This window comes from Cervus elaphus, chromosome 24 (genome assembly GCF_910594005.1).
Source record: "Cervus elaphus chromosome 24, mCerEla1.1, whole genome shotgun sequence".
In the NCBI taxonomy this organism is placed as follows: domain Eukaryota; kingdom Metazoa; phylum Chordata; class Mammalia; order Artiodactyla; family Cervidae; genus Cervus; species Cervus elaphus.
In genome coordinates, this window is record NC_057838.1 from 44,076,561 (window position 1) to 44,098,389 (window position 21,829).

The following is a 21,829-nucleotide window of genomic DNA, read 5'->3' on the forward strand; positions in this document are numbered from 1 at the left end:
TCCAAGTCTAACCTGGCACTTGCTCAGGCTACTTACTTAGCTAAAGCTGTTTGAAGTTACGTGAGTTATTTAGTACTACTTTGTACATTACTGAATTGTAAAGGTTTCATTATGTACATTTTTACGAAGTTAGATAAAGTGATCAGAAGATCATAACTTCTCAAGGGCAGAGTTTAAATCTGGCTAAAAAATAAATAAATAAAAATAACTCGTTTATGGCATGGTCCCTTGCAGTGGGGTAAAATATTCATTAGGCAAAACAGGTGAGAGTGGGAGAGTGTAATTAGAACAGTGGGGACTGTGACATACTGGAGTGAAAATTATTTGTCAAAAGGGGCAACTGCTCCAGCTGACTGTTGCATGTTGGTGCACATATTTTTAAAAATCAGCTGGAAGTCTGGGTTTTTGTATGAAATCTTTTAAATGTTGATAGAATTTTAACATGGTGGCCAAAGCAAACAGCTGCTGACTAGATTAGGAAGGCCACCAATTGGATTTGTTTGATGAGCATATGCAAAAAAGGTGTATTTTAAACAATATGCACGGTATAGAGTACTAGTCTTAATGATAGTTTGTTTAAACTGTAGCTGAGAGTCGACCTGTATTCTGAGGAGGAGATTGTGTCTTGTTCTAATTCCTCTTTGTGGAAGATGGCATTTTACTTTCTCGGATTAGGTGGGCCGAGTAAGGTCTTTTATACGACGCCCAGTATTTTTAGACAAACCCAAACCCAAAGTTCCTCTTTGAGGCTGAGTTGACACAACTGATTAAATATTTGAGAGAAGGCTATCGAAGAGAAATGCAAGAGCCAACTTCCCTGTTGTTATTCATGGCAATGCGCTAGCTCTTAGTACGAGAGCTGTTTTCCAGGAAGGAACCCACCTGAAAACCTGCCTATTCCTCCCTAAGGAATCAGTCTCTGCTGGTTTAGCCAGAGTTTATCCCGGGGCGAAGAATTTTCGCGGTACGCCTGGAACCAGTTTCAATACGAAGCGTTCCGCGTTCCTCGGTAACTATAGGTGAGCCTGCGTTCCCGGAAGTGACGTCACATTCTTCAGTTCTTCCGTCTATCAGCGGAACTCTGGGCTCCCGGAGTTGCCGGTTGTGTACGTGGAAGCAGCCAGCGCCTGCGCAGTTGGAACCTGTCGTCTCGGCTGTGTGGGGAGCGCCGCGGGTAACATCTCGGGCTCGGGGGAGACCTTCGGGGTCATGGTTTCCCACTGACAGGCCCCGCCGAGTGGAGAAGCAGGCGAGGCTCTCCCTGCACCCTCCCCCGGGCCCCCGACCGTCGGCCTGTCCCTTGGCCTTCCCGCTCGGTGCTGCCGCTGCCGCCAACGCCGGCGGTTGAGGAGGGGAGATGAGCTGGTTCAACGCCTCCCAGCTCTCCAGCTTCGCCAAGCAGGCCCTGTCCCAGGCCCAGAAGTCCATCGACAGGGTCCTAGATATCCAGGAAGAGGAGCCGAGCGCTTGGGCCGAGACCATTCCGTACGGAGAGCCAGGTAAGGGCGCGAGCGGCGGCGTCCCTCTATCCCGCGGGCGTCTCTCAAGAGGCCAACAGGTGAAGCGGGGGGCGGGGGGTGGGGGGCCGGGCTCCTGCCTGTCGCTGAGCGACGGACTCCTGAGCAAGTCCTCGGCCTCAGCACGGCCCCGAACGCTGCTTTGGCCTCTCAGGTGAGCGTTGCTGTGGTCCCGAGGGAAAACCCAGCCCCGGGGTCCCTCCTTAATTGTGGCCCCGGTTTGGGGGCTGACGGGGACCCGATTCCGTGGTAGTGGCCCCGCGCCCTCGCTCCACAGACCTCGGAGCACAGCGCCCCCTCCCCCTCCGCCCCCAGCCCCGGTGGGTTGCGTTCTCTTAGGGAGCACAGTATCGAAATCGGTCCGCAGGGACGGGAAGAACAGTCGCGAACACTTGGCGAGCATTGCAAGCTTGCAAGCGCGTCCTGTTCTCTGTTATGACCGTCTCTCCTGAGACGGTCCTCGGGGCGGGTGCTGCCCTGAGTGTGATACCGGGACGCGCGGTAACTTCCTCTCGGCCACTCCGCCAGGGGGAGGGTCCGTGGGGGCGCGCCCGGCGATTGCGGCTTGCTGCGCAGTCTAGTCCCTAAGAGCCCCGTCTCTCTGTCTCAGAGACCTTGGGCTTCATCTTTCAGGGATCTTCGGTTGCTTTCGGCGCTAAGTCTAAATCCTTTTGGTGTGTGGCGTGAAGATTGGCCCCTCTTTCGGAGTGTGAACCTCTAAGAGAAAGAATAAATTATTCCTGACTACTTCTTTCTGGTTTCTGTTTCTAATTTTACATCGTTGAGAAGTCAAGACCTAAATTTGAGGTACCTCATTTTAAGATAGTTTGGCTCAAGTGTTTATGTCATCATCCTGTTAACTTCAGTCCTGAATATTCATTGGAAGGACTGATGTTGAAGCTGAAACTCCCAATACTTTGGCCACCTAATGCGAAGAACTGACCCATTTGAAAAGACCCTGATGCTGGGAAAGATTGAAGGCGGGAGGAGAAGGGGACGACAGAGGATGAGATGGATGGATGGCATCACCGACTCAATGGACATGAGTTTGAGTAAACTCCGGGAGTTGGTGATGGACAGGGAGGCCCGGCGTGCTGAAGTCCATGAGGTCGAAAAGACTCGGACACGACTGAGTGACTGAATTGAACTGCATAGGACCTTGGTGGGAGTAGCTCAACTTCCTTTTTATCAGGCTACCCCACATATTGAATGACTAAACTTTGTAAGGATATTTCTTTCTGTGACACCCGGGACTTGAATCCTGTTCTGTGATTCATTTTTAAAAGAAAATAGGTTATCCACAATAAGGTTCAGATTTTAGTGAAATGCCATAAATGTTCACTGATGACCTGTGTTTTACGTTGCCATCACTAAAAGATGAGCAGTGATTATCACATAATCATAATCACAAGTGGATATCGCATAACCCCGCGATTTGTGTAAAATTTTCTCAAACTGGCAAATTTGAGTTCTGTCACTCATTGACATAACTTAATACAGCGCTTTATCTTGCTCATTCCTTTGTATCTTTAATTTTGTTTTTCATTTTTTTTCTCAATTCTGCTTTACTGAATAAATGGATATAAAACTGTACCCCCAAGCTAAAGTTTCCTACATACCTCCAAAGTCATTAAATTAGGATAGACTTTAGTTTCCAGCTTGACAGCTTTTAGGAGTTTTTAGGTACTTGTGCTCTGCCCATCAGCTTCTAGTTGTTCAGAGTATGTGATAAATTCTGCTCAGCCACTTATGAATTTAGAAATGGGTGACTTTTTAAAAATTTTTTAAGAAATGCTTAAAGTATTTTAGCAAATATGCCATTCTTTGTTTATCATTGGGTTTTTCAGTAACATATTATTTGTATAACTGACACAATTACCTTTCTTGCCCAGAAGATGGTTATTTTCTCCTGTTTCTTTTTTTTTTTAAATCCTAGTGTAAACTGCTGTCTTTATCAAAAAGCAATAGTTCTAAAGATGCATTTCTGAATTTCATATGACCTTCTACTAATTATTAACATGATTTAGAGTTCAGCAAGAGAACAAAAGTTTCTCAGGGAGTGGGTTTGAAGAGTGGGACTCGGAAAATGAGTTTGTCATTAAGTGGATGGAAATGAGTTTGTCCTTTAGAAGTTACTGTTCCCATTAGTTTACTTTGATCTTTGATAAAGAATGTTTGTCACCAGTATTTTGGGTTCAGTGTTGAATGTTACTGTCTGTCTAGCTGATAATGATGCTTTATCATTGATATTATAAGAATAAAATTAATATGAAACTAACTATATAGAAGGTAGATTCTATTTTTCATGACTGCACATGACCTGTAAGTGAAGATACTGCCTATTATTGTGAGATGCATAGTATGTAGTTTGGACTTGGCACGGGTTATTAACATCTACCATTACTTTATTAATTTGTTGTAGGAGGGAATAACATACTTATTTCTGGCATGCCAAGTCCAGTATTTCATCTTTGTTCCTAGTTCCTCTTGGGCAAATGCACACCAGTTTTCATCTTCATGGCCTAAAGTTAACCGATGAACTAATTAATTATGTTGTAAGTGAGGAGTGTAACAGATACAAATTACAGGTTGTACTTTGTAGAGTTTTAAAAAGACGTATTTATATTGACTTAACAATAATTATTGCAATTTGCATGTTTTATATATATGTGTGTGTGTAAAATTTTCTTTTTTAATTTTTTTTTTTTTTTGTCAAAGGAATAAGTCCCCCTGTCAGTGGAGGATGGGATACTTCAACCTGGGGGTTAAAATCCAACACTGAACCTCAGAGTCAGCCAGTAGTCTCTCCTAAAGCAATTACAAAGCCAGTTCGGAGAACTGTGGTAGATGAATCTGAAAATTTCTTCAGTGCCTTTCTCTCTCCAGCTGATGTCCAGACCATTCAGAAGAGCCCAGTGGTATCAAAACCACCAGCCAAGTCACAGCGACCAGAAGAAGTGAAAAGCACCTTACAGGAGTCCTTGCACACTGGACAGTCAAGAATACCTGAGGCCACTGAGTCAAAAGTAAAGGACTCCCCTCCATGTGTATCCGAGGAAACTCCGGCAGTCAGTACTCTGTCACCTGAAACTGAGCATAAGCATGAAGAAAGTGTTCATAAAGAATCTGATACGAAGGTGCCAACAGTGCATTTGAAAGTATCTGAAAGTGTTATGAATGTGAAAACAACTAGGGAAAATGTGTCTAATATGTCTACACAGCCTCTCACAGCAGAACCCAAGGACATGGCTTTGGAACCTAAGGAACAAAAACATGAAGACCGACAGAGCAATACACCTTCTCCTCCTGTTAGTACCTTCTCGTCAGGTACTTCTACCACTAGTGATATTGAAGTTTTAGATCATGAAAGTGTAATAAGTGAGAGCTCAGCAAGTTCTAGACAGGAAAATACAGATTCAAAATCAAGCCTGCACTTGATGCAGACATCCTTTCAGCTTCTCTCAGCATCTGCTTGTCCTGAATATAATCGTTTAGATGATTTCCAAAAACTCACTGAGAGTTGCTGCTCATCTGATGCTTTTGAAAGAATAGACTCATTTAGTGTACAGTCATTAGATAGCCGTAGTGTCAGCGAAATCAATTCAGATGATGAACTGTCAGGCAGGGGATATGCTCTAGTACCTATTATACTTAGTTCTTCAACTCCAAAGACCAAAACAATTGAATCTGTTGAAGGAAAACCTGAAGAAGCAAATGAAACGTTAATTATGCCCAATGAGGAAACAGAAATGGAAGAAAGTGGCCGAAGTGCAACTCCTGTTAACTGCGAACAGCCTGATATCTTGGTTTCTTCCGCATCAGTAAATGAAGGACACGCTGTCCTGGGTGAGGAGGCTGAGCAGCCTGAAGCTTCAAGACAGCCAGAAGCACCTTCTGAGAAGGAAGATGTCTGCAAGGTAACTCTAAGAAATGGAAGAGGATTTTTTGATATGCTTTTCAGAGATTAAATCATTGGTTTATTTTTAATGTTCAGTGAGGCCTAATAATTGTCTTGATTAAAAAAGACAGGCCTTTTGCCATTTAAGTGTGATGTTAAGGATCTTAAAGATGAAGAATTATTGACATTATTTGAAATTTCTCCAAGGCAACTCTGGTAACATAAGTTGATATTTCAGTGTAACTGAGCATAAAAAAATCCCATCATAGGCCTTTACTGTTGCGTTATCACCTTAGTATTCTTTTGCTATATATTGTTTAATTTGTTAGTTTGTAAAGGACTGTTTTATGTAAACAGATACCTTCAACTCCTTTGCAGATAGAGGTGCTCAAGCAAATCTAAATCTTACATGATTTTTCCTTCCCCAAACATTTTTTGCATGTTCACATTATTTGTAGGGAGATCTTAAATGAAAAAATTTGGTTTCAGGTCATTGATGTTTTTCTGTTACTAATTGTTTCATTTTGTTTTCTTGTTTATGTTGTTTTTGATATTTCATATTGATAGCTGTCTTAAATGAAAAAGAGAAATGTCCAAGGATCAAAGGTGTTGCTTAGGAATGACAAATTGCTTTTACCTAGTAGATAAAAAAACTTCCCAGGTGGTGCTAGTGGAAAAGAACCCTTTTTGCCAATGCAGGAGACCGAGAGATGTGGGTTCAGTCCCTGGGTCAGGAAGATCCCCTGGAAAGGGGCATGGCAATCCACTCCAGTATTCTTCCCTGAAGAATCCCATGGACAGAGGAGCCTGGCAGGCAAAAGGAAAGTGGTGTAAATTTTTTGACGTTAAGTCACAGTTTTGTTTTTTTCTATGATTTTTTAGATGTAGAAATTGAGTCTGATCTGGCATCTTTAATAGACTCCTCTGAGATATAAGATATCTTGAAGAAATGTTCTCTAAGTGTCATGTATTTGAATTATTTAATGTACAAAAAGTGCCAGATTCTGTTACCTAGGTTTAATATTTTTCACAAACAAAATGTCGTGCTCTAGCAGTTTGAATTCCTAGAAACAACACTATTAAGATATTTTTGAACCGTTCTTAGGAGGTCAGTGATTTCTAAGTTAACCTAGACCTAAATCAGGTTAGGTCTTAATTTTTTTAGTACAAAAGGCACTGTTCCTCATGCACAGGTACTACTGCCTCAGCAGGACCTAAGGAGTAGGATAGTCTGATCATTCCTTTTTGCTTGGCTTTATACTGATATATTCTGGAGATTTTAAAGTTTTGTGCCTATGGATCTTCTAAAATTACCTTTACTTTAAAAAAAAAATTTATTTATTTTATTTGACTGTGCCAGGTTTTAGTTGTGGCATGCAGACTCTTCAATTGCAGCATGTGGGATCTAGTTCCCTGACCAGGGATCAAACCCAGGCCCTTTGCATTGAGAACATGGAGTCTTAGCCACTGGACCACCAGGGAAGTCCCTAAAGTTACCTTTATTTTTTAAATGCAATGTATCATGCTAAAAAGCTTACACATTAGGGTTAAAGAATAATGTGGAGAAGCAAACACTGGTATGTCCACTACCCAGATAACATAGAGAACATTAGTAGAGGCTTTGATCTATTTTGATTGCATCTAATTTCCTCTCTTCTTTTAGTGAACATGTCCACTCTTCCCCACATTTTTGTTACTACAAACCGCTATAAACGTTCTTTTACAGTTATGCAAGAGTTTTCTTCTCTGAGGTACACCTAAAAATAGAATTTTCTACATGAAAGATTATATAGATTTTCACCTAGATGTTGCTTGTTTTCCAAAGCATTTTACCAAACCACCAGCTGTCCAGCTTTGTGGTTGTACTACTAGTTTATACTATCCGACCCACTGTGTGTGAGTTCTTGCTGTTCTGTGTCCACTGTGTTCCCTTTTCTTAAAAAAATTCTTTTTATGAAATAATGCTGATTTATTATAGTGATTAGGTGACCTTTACAGTTTTTACCTGCATGTAAAAATGGTGTTTTAAAGTTAAATGTTGGACTTTTGTATATTCTTCTTATCCAGACAGTTGAATTTCTGAATGAGAAACTGCATAAAAGGGAAGCTCAGTTATTATCTCTTAGTAAAGAAAAAGCACTTCTAGAAGAAGCTTATGATAATCTGAAAGAGTAAGTACTTTACAAATATGAGTAATTTTATACATTTGGTAGTGGCCCATGCACTTGGTTATTACTTAAGCATGTTTTTTAAATTGAAATATTTTATATTTTAACTTATTTATAATTACTGAAAATTGAATATCATTTCAGTTCTACCCTTAGAGATTACTTTTCTCCTCAAATTATCTTACTCTTTTACCAGTGGCACTGAAGAGAGGTGTTTTGTAAAACAAAAACAGAAAAACTTCTTCCCCTTTAGTTATTAATAAACTTTTAGTATTAGAGATTTAAAAGGTATATTTAGAGAAAACTTACATTACAGTTTAAAAAAATATTGAGCATCGGTGTGCTTTAAGGAAGTGATTAGTAAAATATGACACAATAAGATTAACAAGTTTTATTTATCTTTTTCTAATTTTTACACATCAAATATTGGTGACATTTTCAATTTCTAATGAGTTTTCTTTGAAATGTTTTAAAATAAACAGGTAATTTTTCTCTTAAAAGTTAACAGGCCTCAAATTAATCTATTTTAGTAAGGTGCATGTTGAAGAGAATGTTGTTATTTTTGGGGGGCAAACAACTCAAACTGTTATCTCAACTTTGGAATATATATACAAATATTTTCAGTCTTAGTATTATTTTAAATTTAGTGAAATGATCAGAGTGAAAGAAGAAAGCAGTAGCATTTCTTCCTTGAAAGATGAGTTTACTCAAAGAATTGCAGAAGCGGAAAAGAAAGTTCAGCTAGCCTGCAAAGAGAGAGATGCTGCTAAAAAGGTAATGGAAGTTTAAAATAATATTAATCTAACTCTATAGAGACATATATTTTTGAGGAGTGCATTAATAATATTTTGGTATTGGGAAAAAAGTAAGATTAAAAGAATACCATGGAGTATATTAACACTTAAATTTTAGATTTTTCAGTACCTTTAGAATTTCAGATTTTTGATACTTTAAAAAAAAATTAAGCAAATATTTGTTTGTATACTTTGTGTGTAAAGTCCTTGCAAGGTGTGTAGCAAGGATCTTTAGAATAGTTTTTATAAATTATAATTGCATCAAAATAAATAACACTTAAATCTAAATGGTACTGTATAAATTTTAAAAGTTATCATTATTTTCTTTTGTTATTTTCACTTCCACTTCAAACATATACACACACACACACATAGACAGTCTTTCAAGTTAGTTATTTTAAAATAAAAATTCCTAATGATTAGTGACATTGAATGTTAGAATAAAATATTGATTTATTCTAATGTAGGATTCTCTACCTCAGCATTGTTGCTATTTTGGGCTGGATGATTTTATACTGTAGTACACTGCCCTGTGCATTGCAGGGGGTTTACCAGCATCCCAGGCCCATATCTACAAGATACAGTATTGTCTTGCCTTACCCACCCGCCATCCCAATCCCGCCTCAATTGTGAAAAGTGAAAATATTGCCAAATGTCCCCCTGGAAGCAAAAATACTCCTGGTTGGAAACCATTGTTCTAGTTCTTATCATTTGGAGCAGTTCAGAAATATTTTCTTGTAATCAGAGTAAATATTTCTTATAATTTGGCTATTTCAGAAATTGGTAACCAATAGGTTACTAATTATTGCTTGTATCTCAATTGTTAATAGTAGCATTTCTCATTAGGTGCCTTTCTAAGGTTGTTTTCCCCTTTCTTGACCAATGATAATTTATAGTTTTTCTGTGCATGTTTTTACAGAAAAGAAATACATGATATACCTCTGTCTGCTTGACTGATTTAATTAGTGACTTCAATTAGTATCATTTCAGACAGTAACAATAACCTGAGACTATCTTAACTAACTTAACTCTTCTTGTTCTTGCTCCATTCCATCTGAATACAGTACAAAAAGTAGATTTTAAGGAATGTTTGTCTTCTGTAGTGTGCTTTACATTGTAGATCTAAAATAGATCCAAACTGGTTATATTAATAGGTGGAAAACCCTGGGTCCTAAGTTTTTTAATACATTTTATGTGTATTGCCATGTATGAACCCCCTGCTTAGGATTCATTGGAAATTTAAAGGTGAACTGAATTACCTTAAGTGAAGAGTTTGCCTTCCTAGTTTGAAAGACAAATAATATCAACAAACGTATAGTAGTAGGTGGATGAATAAGGATTTTGAAATGGTATCGTGGAGGAATTTTAATCAGAGGAACTGAGTAAGTTTTCATGGAAGGTATGATATTCTTCCTGGACCTTGATGGATGGAATTTTGGCAGTTGAAAATGGACAGCAGTGCTGTTGATAGTTCAGAGCATAAGCTTTAGGGATTCACAGACCTGGGTTCAAGTTATAACTCTACCTCTTTATAGCTCTCTCACCTTCAAAGTTTGCTCAAGCTTTCTTAACCGTAATTTTCTTACTTGTGTAGTTGAATAGTACAAATTCCTCCCTCCTAGGACTGTTGTAAGGATTAAATGATAATGGATACAAAGTATACTTTAAATACTTAGTAAATGTTAGTTGATTTGAGCTGTTGTTTAGTTTCAGAGCATTGTGAAAAACAAATTTTAAATCATAGGACACTTTATATCACCATTGTTTCAAAAGATGAAGTATTGTAACATGTTTCTGTTAAATCTCTGCTTAATTAAAGTAGATTGGACCTTATGAAATTATGTTTTTTTCTCTTACTTAGCAGCATATTTTTAAGTATGAGGATGAGGAGTACTCATTTCAAGTATCAGATGAGGAAAAGAAATACAGTAAAAAATGGAGATATACTAGTTGAATGTTCCAAAAATAACGTCTAACCTGTGGAAAATATGTGTAGAGATACTCAAAAAGGGTGTTGAAAGTTAACTTACACTCATTTCCATTTCCATATTAAAACCTGCTTATGTCTGAATTTAGGTTTTCTATGTCATTTTCAAAGCTCTTTAACTTGCTCTTAATTAAACAAGGTGATATAAACTCAGGTTAACAAAACTTACGGGTTGTTACTGAAAATGCAATTAATTGAATATGGAAAAAAATGAAAAATATGCCCAGAATGAAATTAATTCTTTATGGTATTCATGTGTTTTTTTTTAAATTAGGAAATCAAAAGTATAAAAGAAGAACTTGCTACTAGATTAAATAGTAGTGAAACGGCAGACCTTTTGAAAGAGAAAGATGAGCAGATCCGAGGGTTAATGGAAGAAGGTATGTGAAATATTCAGTCAGTTGTGAAAAATATTGTGACAATAAAATACTTACCATGTGACTAGCTGCTGCTTTTTCCTAATGTAAAACCATGGGAAGCAAGAAAGGTTTGGATTTAAGCTTCAGAAGTGGTAGATAACAGTTTATGGAAGAATGTGGAGCAACATGTAGAGAAGTAGAGATATGTATGTAGCTTTCTGTTTCTAGGGAGTTAAAAAAAACCCGACTGTGAGAAATAGAATTTTGTGCTTCCCTAAGGAAGCTTGTAACAGGTTTTAGAGTCCTCATTTAAACCAAGATATTTGAAAGTTCTAATTCTGGAGTTTGTATAGTTATCTGAATCTCTAGCTTGGGTACTATATGGTATCATTCTGTTGTTCTGGAATTTGATAGTGAATTTTTTCTTAAATTCATATTTTACTTTTTTCAGTTATTAAACACTATATGAAAAGATTTATAGTTAATAGGTTTATGAAAATTAAAGATTCTTCAGGAGATTAAACATTGCAGTTGGACATTGGAATGTCATAGGAAAGAAGGTAGTTTTGGAAAAGATGGTTAAATAAATTTTTCTTTTTCTTAAAGTTTTTTTAGTTGTAAGAATAATGCTTGCTACTTGCAGAAAATTTTTAAATTATAGGAAGTATATGAAAAAAGAAAAAAAGATCATAATCCATTTTTATAAGGAACTATTCTAGTTTCCTTTTATTGCATTTTAATATGTTTTTAAACATAATATCATATATCTAATTTGCAATGTTCTTTCTTTTAAATTTCTTTAAGCCATTAAATGTGCTTTGATACCATTATTAATGACTGTATTAAAGTGCATTATATGGATATATTATATTTGTTTTTCTTTTCCTAATATTATGTGTTTATTTCTAAAATGTTAATATTACAAATCATAGTGGGATGAACATTTCTGTACTTAAATCACTGCATTTAAGTGAATTTCCAGACTGAGAGTAATTGGAAATAATCACTTCATTTGAAATAGTTTTGTCCAATTTTTCTTTTTCATTTATTCAGCTTATACTTAACAGCTAGTTGGTCAGATTCTGTGTTTGATATAGACAAATGACAAATGTGTAATAAATGACACATTCCCTGTCCTTTAGGCACTATAGTTTAATGAGAGGGAAATATGGGTACAGAGATAATTAAAAACAATCTAAGCACTAAAATAAAAGAAGGAAGAGTTAATTAAACATGTATCTCAAGACATCTTGCAGTCTGTTACTATTTTCTGTTACAGCATTAGAGACTGAGGGGAAGGCTAAGTACATGGTTTCATAATTTTTAAAAATTATTAAAAATATCAATATCAAATTTCACTATGTTGGAATTTGGGGAGTGAGCTGATGTTTCCTTTTGCTTAATGAACTTCTTTCTAGGGAAAATAGACTGATTTCATATAGATGTAGTCACATACTGCTCCTGTATACCCTAGAGGTATTTTTAAAGTCATAGCTGAAGAGCTACAAGTCTCAAAGCTGAGAGTACACTACAATGAGTATCTGATTACTTCATTAACTAGAGTCATTGACTGTTAAGATCTAGCTATACCGCCTCCATATCCTTCTGCACATGCACATACTACCCTTTGGCCTCACCTCTTGAGCGTAGTTGACAGATACTGTATCATTCCACTCCTGAATTCTTTTTTAATCCAACTTTGCTGTGCTGTGCTTAGTTGCTCAGTCGTGTCCGACTCTTTGCGACCCTGTGAACTGCAGCCCGCTGGGTTCCTCTGATTATGGGGATTCTCCAGGCAGGAATTCTGGAGTGGGTTGCCATGCCGTCCTCCAGGGGATCTTCCAAACCCAGGGATGGAAGCCAGGTCTCCCGCATTTACCGACTGAGCCGCCAGGGAAGCGCTTGAAAGTCGCTCAGTTGTGTTGACTCTTTGTGGCATTCTCCAGGCAAGAATACTGGAGTGGGTAGCTATTTCCTTCTCCAGGGGATCGTTCCAACCCAGAGATCGAACCCAGGTCTCCTGCATTGCAGGCGGATTCTTCACCGTCTAAGCCACCAGGGAAGCCCGAGAATACTGGGGTGGGTAGCCTATCCCTTCTTCAGGGGATCTTCCCAACCCAGCGATCAAACTGGGGTCTTGTGCATAGCAGGCAGATTCTTAACCAGCTGAGCTACCAGGAAACAATCCAACTTTGTTGAGGTGTAAAAGTTGTGTATTTGTAAGGTGTACAGTGTGACTTTTTTATATGTATATATTGTGAGATTACTACCACAGTGAAGCAAAGTAATGTATCAGTCACTTCACGTAGTTAACATTTTTGTGTGTGTGATGAGAACTCTTTAACATTTACTCTTTTTAGCAAGTTGCAGGTTTATAGTACAGTATTAGTAGCTCTAATTTATAGTCCCCATGCTGTAAATTACATCTCTAGAACTTATTCATTTTGCATAACTGAAACTTTGTACCCCTTGGCCAACATCTCCCCATTTCTTTGACCCACTATTCTGTTCTCTGTGTCTACAAATTCAACCTTTTTGTATTCCACATGTAAGTGAGATCATATGTATCTATGTCTGGTTTATTTCATCCTCTAGGTTCATTCATGTTTTCACAAATGGCAGGTTGTTTTTTCAAAGCTAAATAATGTTTATATCTCTCTCTGTATATTTATCAATCTATGTCACATTCTGTTTATCCATTTATGCATTGACTAAACATAGATTGTTTCCATATCTGGGCTATTGTAAATAAAACTGCAGTGAACATGGGGATGCAGATCTCTCTTTGAGATCCTGATTTCATTTCTTTTGGTTATCTTATTTAGAAGTGAGATTGCTGGATCATATGGTCGTTCTATTTTAAATTTTTTGAGGAATCTTCATACTGTTTTCTGTAGTGGCTATACCAGTTTGCATTCTCACCAATGCAAACCTGTTACTCACCTGTTACTCAAGGGTTCTCTTTTCTTCATATCCTCTCCAGTATTTATCTTTTATCTTTTTGATAATGGTTGTCCCGACAGGTATGAGATGACGTCTCACTGTAGTTTTGATTTGCATTTCCCTACTGGTTGGTGATGTTGAGCACCTTTTTGTATACCTTTTGGCCATTTGTATGCATTGTTTGAGAAATGTCTCTTCATGTCTTTAGCCCATTTTCAAAATTGGCTTGTTTTTTTTTTTTTGCTATCAAGTTCTAGGAGTTCTTACATATTTTGGATATTAATTCCTCATCAGTGTATGGTTTGCACATATTTTTTTCCATTCTGCAGATTATCTCTTTACTCTGTTGTTTCTTTTAATGGGCAGTAATTTTTTACTTTGATACAGTCTCACACATCTTTTTTTTTGCTTTTGTAGCCTGCCCTTTTGGGATCCTATTCAAAAAGCAATTCCCAAGACTTATGTCAGAAAACTTTTCCCTTTTTTCCCCCTATGTTTTCTTCTGGTAGTTTCACAGTTTCTGGTTTTATATTTAAGTCTTTAATCTATTTTGAGTTGATTTTTATTTTTGATGTATGATGCTATACTGTTTAGTTTTTCTGCATATGCATATCCCAGTACCATTTATGGATGAGACAGCCCTTTCCTCATGGTTGTACTCTTGACGTCCTTGTTGAAGATCACTTTATAAGCTCTCCATTTTATTCCATTGGTCTATATGTCTGTTTTTATGCCAGTATCATACTGTTCTGATTTCTATAGCTTAGTAATATGCTTTGAAATTAGAAAATTAGGAAGTGTGATATCTCCAGCTTTGTTCTTGCTCAGACTCACTTTGGTTGTTTGAGATGTTTTGTGGTTGCATATGACTTTTAGGGTTTTTTTTTTTCCCTTCTATTTTTGTGAAAAATGCCATTTGGATTTTGATAGAAATTGCATTGACTCTGTAGTCCTCTCCTCAGTTCTTTAGTCTGCATCTCCCAGGGGCAATTTTTCTTGACAGTCACAACATTGTCATCTCATCTAAGAGAATCAGCATTAATTCAAAAGTGTATTCTAGCATGTATTTTGGCCTTTATCTCAGTTGTCTCTAAAAATGACTCTCATGTCTGGTTATTTGCTCTGCCCTAAGGTCCAATCAAAGTTCATTGCATTTGGCAATTATATTCTTTTAGTCTTCCTCCAATCTAGGATATTTTTTTCATGACATCAGAGATTTTGTGGAATCCAGTTGTCCTGTTGACTACCCCCTGTTTAGGAGTCTGTCACTTTCTTCATGATTAGATTCAGATCAGATTTCTAGTGAATATAATAGGTGATATTGTGCACCTTCTACTCCATCACATCAGTGGACACAGAATGTCAGGCTGTAGCACAGTTTAGTGATGTCAGAGTTGAATGTTTGGTTAAGATTATGACCAGATTTCTCTGTTGTAAAAGCACATTTTTTTCCGCTTTGTAATTTATAATATGTAGGACTGATTCTTTAAGACTGTAAATATTTTGTTCCATACCATCCTTCTAACTAGTAATTTTAGCATTCATGGCTGATTCCTGTCCAAATCACTTTAACATTAACTGTTACAGCATTGTGATTTTAAAAATATTCTGTCATTTTATGTTACTGGTTAGAGAAAACATTCTACTCACATTCTTAGAGAATCATCATTAATTGAACTTATACATTTTTTCCATTGCCAGGAGAGAAGCTTTCAAAACAGCAGCTGCATAATTCTAACATCATTAAGAAATTAAGAACTAAAGACAAAGAAAATGAAAATATTATTGCAAAGCTGAACAAAAAAGTTCAAGAGCTAGAAGAAGAGTTACAACATTTAAAACAGGTGAATATTAACTGTTCTCTACATATATGTTGCTGTTACTTCCAATATGAATAGTTGGCCATGGGTTATAAAATATTTGGAATGAATTATTGAGGCATGTCATTTGGGAGGAATTTTCAAGCAAGTAAATAGTGAATGTTAAGGTTTTTCTTCGTTATTATTGATAGAGTGCTTGAAATTCCTAGAACACGGTTATTTACTGCGGTGTATTTTTTTATTGAAATATACCATTGTCTCTTCTTTTTAATATAGGTCCTTGATGGCAAAGAAGAGGTTGAGAAACAACATAGAGAAAATATTAAGAAACTAAATTCTGTGGTAGAACGCCAAGAGAAGGACCTTGGCCGACTTCAAGTAGACATGAATGAACTTGAAGAAAAGAATCGAAGTATTCAGGCTGCTCTTGATAGTGCATACAAGTAAGAAAATGAACAAATATGCAACTCATTGAAAATCCATTATCAGAGCAAGAAATGGAAGAAACACTTTTTTTTATTATCTGATCACTAATAACATTTATAAACTTCCTGGTATATGGACTTATGACTGGTTAAAGCGAGCTTCACAGAGAGTCCTCATTGTAATTGGTATTTATTATGTGGTAAATTTCCTCATTCTGTAGATCTCATGGAAATCTACGTGGAAACTTAATTAATTTGGTAATGTAATTAGCTGTATATTATTTTAAATTAAAAATTATCTATCTAATTTTAAGAGAACTTACTGATCTCCACAAAGCCAATGCTGCAAAGGATAGTGAGGCCCAGGAAGCTGCTCTGAGTCGCGAAATGAGAGCTAAAGAAGAACTTTCTGCAGCACTGGAGAAGGCCCAGGAAGAGGCCCGTCAGCAGCAGGAAACATTAGCAATTCAAGTAAGCATTGGATGATAAATTAGTCTTTAAAAATCTTTGTGCTTCTGCAAAATAAAGAATCCATTAGTTAATTTGAATAAAACCTTATGTAGTAGCATATGTGTTGCATTTCCTTTATAATCTTCTTGGGCACTTTTCTAGGAATACTAGATTGTGCCAAATTTAATTAATTGTGTGTTTTTTAAACTGTTGTTAAAGTGATGCTTACATTAAACCAGTATTGCTTATTATTTTTATGAATTTCAAACTTATTTGAGAGTGCTATGAAAACTAGGGACATTCTTAACCAAAAGAATGCATGTATGCAGATAAATACTAAACATTGCATATAATTTCCGGAGAATCTGTTTAACTCCTAAGCTTATTCATAGCATCTATGGGACTCCATGTACTTCAAATAAAGGAGTAAAGCTAACATGTGTCAGGCTTTGTCTTATGAAATCATCAGTTGATAGATATTTGGGTTATTTACACTTTTAAATTTTATTTATTTTATTGAGGTATAGTTATTTTATAATATATAAATTTCAGGTGTATGTCATAGTGATTCACATTTTTTTAAAGGTTATATTCCATTTTTAGTTATTATCAAATACTGGCTATATTCCCCTTGCTGTACAATATATCATGTAGCTTATTTATTTTATATGTAGTAGTACCTTTTAGTCCTGTACTTCTCATTTTCCCCTCCCCTTGTTTTCTATTCCCTCTGGTAATCACTAGCTTGTTCTTTAAATTCGTGAGTCTGTTTTGTTTTTGTTATATTCACTAGTTTTGTTTTTTTAGATTTCACATATAAGTGATATTATACAATATTTGTCTCTCTCTGACTTATTTCACTAATCATAGTACACATCATCCCTGTTGCTGCACATGACAAAATTCCAGTCTTATTTATGGCCGAGTAGTATTTCAGCTATGTACGTATCACACCTTTTTATCTATTCATCTATTGATGGATAGTTAGTTTGCTTCCATATCTTGGATATTGTAAACAATGCTGCTATAAACATTGGAAGGTGTGTATCTTTCCAAATTAGTGTTTTCACTTCCTCTAGATATACACCCAGGATTTTTTACACTTTTAGGTTATTATGAATAATGCTGCTCTAAACATTAATTTACAAATTTCTATGTGACAATATCTTTTAAATGCTCTTAGATATATACCCTTGGGTTATATGCTAATCTTACGTTTAACATTTTCAGGAACAACCAGACTTATCCACAGTGGCCGAAGCATTTTACATTCCCACCAGCCATATATATGGGGGTTTCAGTTTCTCAACATTCTTGCCAGTATTTGTCATTGTCTTTGTTGTTGTTTTAGGGGTGTATATGGTATCTGTTACAGTATTAATTTATATTCCCTTAATTATTAATAATGTTGAACATCTTTTTATGTGATTATTGGATTTCTGTATCATCTCCTTTGGAGAAATTTATTCAAATATTTAAATCCTTTGCCCATTTTTATACTATCATTTTTATTGTTCATTTGTAAGAGTTCCTTATATATTCTGCATACTAGATCTTTATCAAATGTGGGATTTGTAAATATTTTTCTCCCACTTTCTATGTTGTCTTTCACTTTCTTCATAGTGTCTTTTGATACACAAAAGTTTTTTAATTTTGATGAATTCCAGCTTACTTATTTTTTGTTTTCTTCCTTGTGTTTTGGATATCATATTTAAGAACCTCTTGCCTAATTCAAGATCACACAGATTTTCACCTATTTCCTTCTAGGATTTTTATAGTTTTAGTTCTCACATTTAGGTCTTTTGCATGTGAATATCAAATTGTTCCAGCACTACTTGTTGAAAAGACTATTCTTTCCTCACTGATCTCAGTGCATTTTTTTTAAATTTCACATGAATATGTAAAACATTTACATGATTCCAAAGTGAAAGCTACATAGCAAAATATACTAGGGTAACATTTGCTTCCAACTTATTCCTTCCCCATTCCTTTTCTTTGCCTATAAATTTGCCATTTTACTACAATTAGGTTTGTTTTTTTCAGTGTTTCTATTTGTAAATGCAAGAAAACATCCATATCTACATTTATTTATATTCCTCCTCAATGTGTGTATATATACATACACTTATACACATGTTTATTTGTATCTCTTTCATCTTTTCTGCATAAAATATAGTTTACTGTTTACTGGAGAAGGAAATGGCAACCCACTCCAGTGTTCTTGCCTGTATTCTGGGGATTCCCTGGTGGCTCAGATGGTAAAGAATCTACATGCAGTGAAGGAGATGCAGGTTTGATCCCTGGGTTGGGAAGATCCTCTGGAGAAGAGAATGGCCCCACTCCAGATTCTTGCCCGGAGAATTCCATGGACGAAGGAGCCTGGCGAGCTATAGTCCATGGGGTTGCAAAGAGTTGGACATGACTGAGTGACTAACACTTTCATACTTTTTTCATATTATTTTGTAGTTTTTTCATTTAAGATTAAATTGTACATTTCTGCATGTTTTTTGTGGTCATATTAATTTTTATTGATCATATTCATGTTGTATCAACATTGGCAAAAATAAATTACTGCTAATGGGTGTTTGCAGTATTTCTTTTGTTTTTGTTAGTCTAGCTGACAGTGTAGAGAATGTTTTTGTATGTTTATAGATCTGTTTCTAGGATGATCAGATGAAAAAATATAAAAAGTTTGATGATTCTTTCAATATGTTGCCATATGCTTTCTGAAAAGGCTGTAGCAAGTTTACAACCTGTGCAGCTGTGTGTGAATATAGCAGCCAGTTTTTATAGCTCATATAGTTCCTATCACATTCTGCCTCACACTGCAAACATTTATGGATGCACTGTGTTTCCTCCTGTATTGTATGTCAGTGTCTGGACCTTGTACTTATGTATATGCTCGTGTGTGTGTGTGTGTGTGTGTGTGTGTGTGTACACCTACTGTGCTTTCGTCAGTACATTCTGAGTACGTGTGGTTCAGGGACTGCCTGAAGAATGAGATGTGTGACAATTATGTGTAAATGCTCACTGGATAGCATAGAATACTATATATGAATCCTAAGTCAACACAACACAAAAAATAATAGCAGGAAGTTATAGATAATATTTGACGTTGGTTCTGATAGTGTGTTGGTTCTCTTCATGCAGGTGGGGGACCTTAGGCTGGCACTGCAACGTGCAGAGCAAACAGCTGCCAGAAAAGAGGATTATTTACGCCATGAGATCAGTGAACTCCAGCAGGTACTTGTCAGACTTTCCCTAAAATACAAATCTTGAGATGTGTTTTTCTAAAAATAATAAATGACTTAGTTGGGTAATGTTCTTCGAGTTGAGAAGATAACTGCTATACTCTTCATTTTCTGTATTTTTATGTGGTTTATGTGAATAAAATCAGAGTGGGCACTTCAAAAATTTATAAGAAAAACCCTAATTTTGTTTTCTAGAAAGTAATTTTATCATGATAGATATGTAGTATATTGAGTTATTCTCATTTGTAATGGCTGATTGATTAATTATTATCAGTCTTTGATTACTGTGGGGCAGAAAGCAATGCCTAAATTTTATGCTATTATGTTGATTTCAGTCAGTGAAGTTGTGCAGGAGAAGGGGGAGAAAATTCCACTCATATTAATCTTCCTGTTTTTAGAAATACTTAGAAATATTTAGAGAGGAGGCAACTACTAAGAAGTTTGGATGATACTCTTTATTACCTTAAGGTAATCAAAGGCTGTCATTACATAGAAATGCTTTGAAAAGAAGCACATACTTAACTCCGTTATGCAACTTAACTATAACTTAAGGTTTGAATAGTTAGAAAGTAATAGAAAAACAAATAATTTTTTCCCGAAATCTCTCATAAAGTTTGTTTGCTAGCATTTTTAGTGTTTTTACTGCTGTCAGTAATAATGACTTAAGAATATCATAATTCAGAGACTCCAGGAAGCAGAGAATCGAAACCAAGAACTGAGTCAAAGTGTTTCATCAACAACAAGACCATTGCTTCGACAGATAGAAAATTTGCAAGCAACTCTAGGGTCCCAGACGTCATCATGGGAGAAGTTAGAGAAGAATCTTTCTGATAGACTTGGTAACTGCTTTAGTTCTTAAGCTCAATGCAGTTCTTAAGCCCTTCCATCCTGTTTTAGAATTAGGGTAATGGCATGAAATTGAAATTCACTGGATCTGATGGTTTTATTTTGTGTCTAACTTGCAGATTTTGACCTCTTCTCCTCTCTTACATTTATTTTCTAATATTTTAATTGACTCTTTTCAAACCATGCCTTACATAATGTGTCAGGTACTGTCTAAAATACTTTCTTGTCATTCTTTTGCTCATTTTTACAAACTTTTGCACTCTACTGTTTCCTCGTCCATTGCTCAATCTGACCTTGTTTTAGCTTGTCGGCAGTAGTGTAGGAGGTAGAGATCAGATACGATTCTAGTCAATGGTGGAATTCCAAGAGCCGAGATAAGTCTAAGTTAAATCAAGTTCAGATTCTGGTAGACAGATGCTATGAAGTCTTAAGATTCCATATTTTGCTTCTTTACAAAAATATCCTAGGTTCCCCTCTGTGCTGTTAATAAAAAGAAAAATTTTTTTCCAAGATACTTACTCAAGTACAGACAGGTAGAATATGTATATATTAGATATCCCAGTAGCTCGCAAATGGTGAAAAATTCCTGTTTCTGTTCTATGCCTAAAATTAACTGTAATTTGAGAGACATCATGGTGTAGTGATAAAAGCCAACGTGAATGGGTGTCAAAACACTTGGACTCATGGCTTTTATGGTTTGTTTTCAATCATCCAGCCAAACACTCCTTTGTTTTGGAGCAAGTCATTTACCTTCTCTGGACTACACCCTATAAAATCACGAGGGGTGAGCTAGATTAGTGTATTTGAAACAGTGTTCAGTAGATCTCTTGTATGTCTTAGTGCTAGCTGTCATGGTGAGGGGGAAGCTCAATAAGTAATGTGCTGGGCTTCCTCCAGGCTGCTAAATGAAAATAGTGCCTCCTTTGACTGCCTTTTTTTTTTTTCCTTATAGCTTCATATAAGATTTTGTCTGAAATAGATTTGTCTGCTTAAAAAGAAAAATCCCGGGGGACTTCCCTGGTGGTTCAGTGGCTAAGACTCTCTGCTTCCAATGCAGGGGGCCCGGGTTCATACCCTGGTCAGGGAACAAGATCCCATGTGCTGTAACTAAGTCTCTGTAACTAAGACCTCATGCAGTCAAATAAATAAATAAATATATATTTAAAAAAAAAAAAAAGAAAAATCCCTAAACAGATGAACCTTCATCTACTGTTTAATTTCTAGATAGAAATTTTAGGTCTATCATTTATCTTGGACAGCTTTTTGAGACTGATTTGTTACGAAGTATGATATATCTGAAAATGACACCTTCTAAAACAAATATTTATTTAGCAATAAAATTGAAGCTAGAAGCCGTTATTTCTGTGGCAT

General features: G+C 36.3%; 1 protein-coding gene across 1 annotated transcript in view; it reads left to right on the forward strand.

Annotated features, from left to right (window-relative positions):
* Positions 1-1,007: 1,007 nt before the first annotated feature.
* Positions 1,008-21,829, forward strand: part of TMF1 (TATA element modulatory factor 1) — a 30,838-nt gene continuing 10,016 nt past the window's right edge. Inside the window, exons 1-10 of the mRNA XM_043886992.1 lie at positions 1,008-1,499; positions 4,236-5,434; positions 7,483-7,586; positions 8,231-8,357; positions 10,639-10,744; positions 15,368-15,510; positions 15,763-15,929; positions 16,226-16,382; positions 19,512-19,604; positions 20,295-20,451. Coding sequence (XP_043742927.1) covers positions 1,358-1,499; positions 4,236-5,434; positions 7,483-7,586; positions 8,231-8,357; positions 10,639-10,744; positions 15,368-15,510; positions 15,763-15,929; positions 16,226-16,382; positions 19,512-19,604; positions 20,295-20,451 — 2,395 coding nt within the window. The 5' untranslated portion in view covers positions 1,008-1,357. The remainder of the gene's footprint in view (positions 1,500-4,235; positions 5,435-7,482; positions 7,587-8,230; positions 8,358-10,638; positions 10,745-15,367; positions 15,511-15,762; positions 15,930-16,225; positions 16,383-19,511; positions 19,605-20,294; positions 20,452-21,829) is intronic.